A 6,000-nucleotide genomic window follows, 5' to 3' on the forward strand; every position below is an offset into this window, starting at 1 on the left:
ACGACCCTGAGTTTTCAACTACAATGCATTCAGAGCAATTTCCTACTCCACCATTCCTCACCATATTTCTTAGTGTCATTCAAGGTTTTACCCTTAAAACCCTCCTCTTTTACCCTCTTAACCTTATTCCAGAGTGACCTCATTTCATTACACAGCTTCCCTGACTCACAAATCTCTCTTCTCCAGTGACCTCTCCCTTGCTGTTCAACTTCTCATCTGGATCTTTCAGTGCCAGCATAAACTGAGACACTTACCTTTCCTCCCATGCCCTCTTCTCTCTGGTGGCCTATACAAATTAAGGAGAAAAACCTATTCTGAAAGACCAGACTTGCAAGAAAATACTCAAAAGTTATAAAACAAGACAATTCAAATTTCCTCAACAAACAATTTTAATAAAAGACAAATACCAGAAGAAAAAAAAGGAGCTTCTTTAATAATTTATCAGCCATGAAAGTTCCAATTCTCTTATTAATATTCAGAAAATGTGCAGACTGCAGAGATCCTCCTGATGCAGACACAGCTCTTTTCAAAGGGGAAGTTTCTACTGAGGCTTATAGGGCAAGCCCAGTCAATCCAAATAAAATAATCCAACTCGCACCAGTCTTCTACCAGGCTCTGAAAAGCTCAGAGTATAGCCAAATCTTTGTAATCCTGGCAAAAGTTTGTGTCAGACAAAGATCCACAGTAATCATTACGACAGTCAATCCAGCAGCAGCTCCACAGCTGCTCACAGATCTGGAGTTGCGGCCCCACTTTCATTTCCACCAGACTATAGCTATGCTCAATGACAGGTACTGTAATCTTTGGTAAAACACTCTGGTAACCCTTAGACTACAGTTGTCATTTGACACTTGGCAAGTCTGTCCTTTTTCCACACACTTAGCAGCAGGCTTTCTAATGCTGAGCCTTCAACCTGCTTGACCCCCAGCCAGTAATATCCTAAACATAAATTAAAAGCTACTGTATAATTACTATTTTTCTCCCAGCACTTCCCATTCTCTTCCTCAGCAGTAAGGAATGCAGCCAGATGACTGACAGACATAGTAAGATTTTTTATAAGGGATTTCTGTCATAACAGATGACTCAATCCGATAATCACTGAAGAAGAATGAGATGTTCTATGACAGCGAGCTCCAGGCAAGTCACTAAGAGTGTACAATCTTTGGTAACAGTACATCAACAGTACATGTACTGGCTGCATCAAGCACACATAACACACCTTAATCCTGGGACGGTGGTCAGGCCTGGTAGGACAGTGGGAACCACACTGAGTGCTGTACTTTGTCAATTGGGAAACAGTGGCTCCCACTGGAAAGGAATCACTAAAAGAATTCAGTGATGCTTAAAAAGAAGGGGAAAGACCTCCTGTAGATTTCTGGACTGCACTTGTGTCATCTTTTCTCGTAACAACAAGTTTCAGGAAGAGTGGAGCAAATAATCCTTACCGTGCAGAGTCCAACCTGTGCTATTTAAACCTTGTTAAACTGTGAAAGCAAGCTACTTCAACTTCATGCAAAGATCTTGGCCAACATTGTGGCTTTCCAGCAGCTGTGTGCCAGCAGACCTATCACCTCATTTCCTGCTACGCTAAGGGCACTTGAAAGGAGGTAGGTAAGTGTACAAGCACATCTACCTGAAAATCCACTCCACAACTGTAAGTACACCCCACAGAACTGTAGAGGATCAACATGAGAAAAAAAAATTTAAAAAATGAAATTAACAAATAAGAAATTATTCTTTAACTGACTATCCTAAACATGAGTCAAGGATTCTTCAATAAACAAGAAAATCCAAAAAGTAGTACTGCGTAAAAAGAGGGGAGCAAATCATCTACTTCTATATGCTAGACTGGAAAAGCAGAACATGCTTGTTCTATTCCATAATGTGCTAATGAAGCTTCTGGAGGGAACACTGAGAGGACATTCTTCCTCATTCGGGGACAGGGCATGCACTGCCATGATCATTTTGTAAGAGAGATCTTCCTGATAACCACAGACTTTCCCTTCCCAAATTCATGCAAGGATAAAAGAAATCAAGCAATCTTAGGGACACCTGAAAACCTCACACACAAGCTTTGAGATGAGCACACAAATACAATGCAAGAGGCACTAAGCACTGAAGCTATGATAGACACCACTCTATCACTGAAAAGACAAAAGCATAGAAGAGGAGGCACCCATTCTTTCACTTCTTCCAGCACACGCACATTTACGCTTTCATTGTCTCTGTAAAGACAGAGGCGGTAGGTCGCTGACCTGCTGGGGGACAGGCCTTTAGAAGGAGCCCCCTTTCACCAAGGGAAGAAAGAAGAAACCAGCTTTCAGCTGTCCACCTGCATTTAAAAGCTAGATGATGTAACCAGCATACGCTTTACTATGATACCACTGTGAGCCATCTTAGAATCAAGCATAAGTTCTGTGAAACCAAATAAATCATTCTCTTTTATTTCATCAAGCAGCTCATTTCAAAGCTACAGAAAGAATTCTGCATTTAGATTACATACCCAAAGAACCAACATGCAAACAAGTTCGAATGATAATGAAAAACTAATTGTGATTACTGGTGTTATAGTAATAATTACAGTGTACAGTTCTTACATATTTTTCCAAGCTACTTCTTTGTGAGACTACATACCACACACAAGAAAACTGATGTTTCACTGAATTCTTTTTTTCAAAGAAAGTTATTACACTCATTTCAGAAGGAGAAAAAGATATTCGGTGCAGGGTTTTATTTCCAGATATGTACATGTATTTCATAGCTGCTAATACCAGTCACGTTTCAGCTATAAGCAGTCCTGCCAAATTCAGTGTGAGCCCTCAATAGTAGCAGAAGAATTACTGTAGCTGTGCCTCACAGGTAGGACTCTGCTTCTGCTACTTACACAAAGGAGGCTCAAGGTTGTGAACAAGTTCAAGCATTGTGAGAAAGTGACATGTTAACAAGCCATCACTTCTGCAGTGGAGGGCAAAACATTTCTTTCATTAAACTTCTCATTCTACCTTAGGACAACGTCAAGTAAAGCAACCGAGTCACTGCCATTCTGCCTTCACCACACTTAGGCAGTTACTAGATTTCAACGAACAGAGCACACTGCATGATGTGGTGAGTCATACTTTTTTTCCAAGCAGATAAAATAAACTTCCTATTTATTATTTAGGGTTTTAATACATACAGTAAGCCTTCCTCTCACTGCTACAAAGCCTCAAATTCGAAAGTATTCAATGTATTTCAATCACTTACAACTTTCCTCCAGATACAAAGTTTTGCTCAACTTGAGAAGTAGCAGAAATGCTAATTTTGGCTATAACTGAGAACAGGTCAATAAGAGTCCTAACAACCCAGAGCGCTAACATTCCATCACAGCTAATGTATTTTCTGAATTCGTGCAAAACAAACATTAGATTTTGTTCTGAGAAGTCCTAGAAGACTCAGAAATCTTCACTGAATTGGGAGCTTACTCTGAAAGACTCCACAATCAAGTCCTCTTAAAAGCTATCCTCCTGAGTAAAGCTTGTCAAAACTTGTCAAAATCCTTTCTGAAAATGCAGCCTGTGATGTACCCTACCTCCAAATCATGCCATGTTACATTCTGGCAACCCCAGCAGCTTAATGCAGTTCGGGGCGCTCGGCACTCCCTTAGCAGCACTCAGCACTTGGTGTGATCGTACCAGGCAGCTAATACAGCTCAGGCTAACGTGCCAAGTGAACATATAAACACAACAAGTTGGGGCAGAGCTATTTTAAGGCTCTTACTCAGAAAACCTGTAAATCATCAACAAGAGGCTTTACAAGTGAGGTGTATTTTATGAATGTGAATGGATAAGGAAGAACACAGAATAAAGAAGGGAACTGAGGTCTCAGATGAGTGACGATGCAGAAGGTATACATAAAAAAATCTGTGTTATTAAAGACAAAGCTATTTTAAGTTTGAGGAAAGGAAGAAATAGCAGAGTTACAGACTAGATCAAACTGCACAGTGCTGAAAAGAGAAAGCTTTGAAGATCATGCTTGACAAGAGAGCATTGTGCATAAGGTTGCAAAGGCATAACAGGGAGTTTGGAAAATACACATAGTCCAGTTCTGCTCTGCCCAAAGTGGCAAATCATCGAGGGTGAAATATCAAATCCCGAGGCTAAAAAAAAGGCTAAACAGAGGACCAGGCAGAGAATGCAGATAGTCTGGAAGGGTGATAGAATAGACATGTAACATGACAACGTGCAACCACAACATCCTGGATATGAAGTCATGAATGCACAGCAAAATTGTCAAGCAAGTTGTAAAGGAATTTTCAGCAGAATTCCTAATCCCCCCCCACAAACACACACACACACAAAAAAAAAAAAAAAAAAAAAAAAAGGAGAGAGAAAAGAAAAAGCAGTAAATGAGTTTTGGGGGACGAGGGGGTCAGACATTTCACACAGTTGCCAATGAGATACAACATCTGATATTTGAAAAATGGAGAATTATTAAAATTTTGTATAAAAACTAGATACTGAGTACATCTACACATCTGATAGAGGGGATACAGTGCATGTGTGACTGCAGCAGAGTTAGACATATTCTGCTCAAGTAATTTTGGGGCTAAAACCATAACAGAGTAAGAGACCAGCAGAGAGATGTTATGTGAATAAAGCAGATACACAGATAGGATATTCTATAGTGGGAAATAAGAGCGAAGAAAATATATTTGGGGCAATAGATGAGTACAAAAACAGCTGTCTTAGAAGCTGAAGGGTACAGAGACATAATTCAGACACAGGGAATGAGAAGGCATACGGCAGTAAATAATACACGGCCAGAATCAGAGCAGGGCACTGAGGTGACGATGATGGAACCATTTGCACAAAGAGCCTAAAGATGCCGTGTGGACACGCATAACGTCAGATGTTGTGTGGGGCTACTTCACATCAGGCAGCGGGCTGACCAGCGGCTGTAATCCAGCAACACGCTGAGGTGCGAGCCAGAAGTTACACACAGCATTAGAGCTATGTCAAACACAGCGCAGGCCGACGCGCGGCAGTTACTCTGCTTCGAGCGTATGTTGGGACAGAGAAACGAAAGGAGTTGGCGCGGAGAGCTGAGCCGGCCGTCCAGCTCCGAGGGAAAGGCAGACGACCAGCACACGGCTTTGTGCGCTTTCCCAGCCGTGCCCTCGGCTCCCTCGCAGCGAGGCTCACACGGCACGCAGCCCACGGCGGCAGGCTGCCCGCACCGCGCCCGGGCGGACAGAAGACGGACGGACGGGCCGCGGCGGAGGGAAGCCGGCGGACGCGTCCGCCGGGAGCGGGCGGAGCTGACGGCAGCGATACACGGAGAGGTACGGGCGCCTACAGACCCCCCACAGCCCGCTCACCTTTCGCTGGAGGCCTCCTCCTCCTCGGCCATGGCGGCGGCAGGAGCTGGCAGCGGGGCGGCGGCCGGCAGCGCGGCGACGGACAGCGCAACGGCGGCGGCACCGGCCATCACGGGCCCCTCCCTCCTCCGCCTCCCCGCCCGCCGCCGTCGCCGCCTTGCGTCATCGCCGCCGCCCACACCATAGAGCGGGGCGACGCCGGCGGCTAGAGCGGCGCTCCGGGACGCGCCTGGCGGGCTCGCGTCCCCGCACGGCACAGCGCTGGCTGTGTAACGAGGGGCAGGGAGCCGTGGGTGGGCAGAGGAGAGGTTCTGACCGTCCTCACAAGCATTTCGAACCACAGACAGAAACCTCAGCCCACGGAGATCAGCGCTGGATTTTCGAGTCGGTCATTTGTGCTTGTTTGCACGTACAAGAAGCAACTTAGGAGCTCGGGACGCCTCTCAAACAGCCAAGAAGAAAAGGCACAGAACGCACCTTGCGATTCTCCTTTTCGAGTGTTTTGAAGGACTTAACGCGGCCACGCCTACGGGCAGGAGGCTGCGGGGCGGAAGGGCTGCGCGCTGCTGTCCAGCTGTGCGCGCCGTGCGCCCGCTGAGCCCCGAGCCGAGCTGCGAGGCGTTCTGAAGTGGGCTTACCGAACT

At 45.3% G+C, this 6,000-nt stretch overlaps 1 protein-coding gene across 1 annotated transcript in view; it reads right to left on the reverse strand.

Moving 5' to 3' along the window:
- Positions 1-5,740, reverse strand: part of ABHD5 (abhydrolase domain containing 5, lysophosphatidic acid acyltransferase) — a 29,709-nt gene extending 23,969 nt beyond the window's left edge. Inside the window, exon 1 of the mRNA XM_052695938.1 lies at positions 5,357-5,740. Coding sequence (XP_052551898.1) covers positions 5,357-5,466 — 110 coding nt within the window. The 5' untranslated portion in view covers positions 5,467-5,740. The remainder of the gene's footprint in view (positions 1-5,356) is intronic.
- Positions 5,741-6,000: the final 260 nt, after the last annotated feature.

The sequence above is a fragment of the Tympanuchus pallidicinctus genome, unplaced genomic scaffold, assembly GCF_026119805.1.
Source record: "Tympanuchus pallidicinctus isolate F22 unplaced genomic scaffold, pur_lepc_1.0 scaffold3, whole genome shotgun sequence".
NCBI classification, from domain to species: Eukaryota; Metazoa; Chordata; class Aves; order Galliformes; family Phasianidae; genus Tympanuchus; species Tympanuchus pallidicinctus.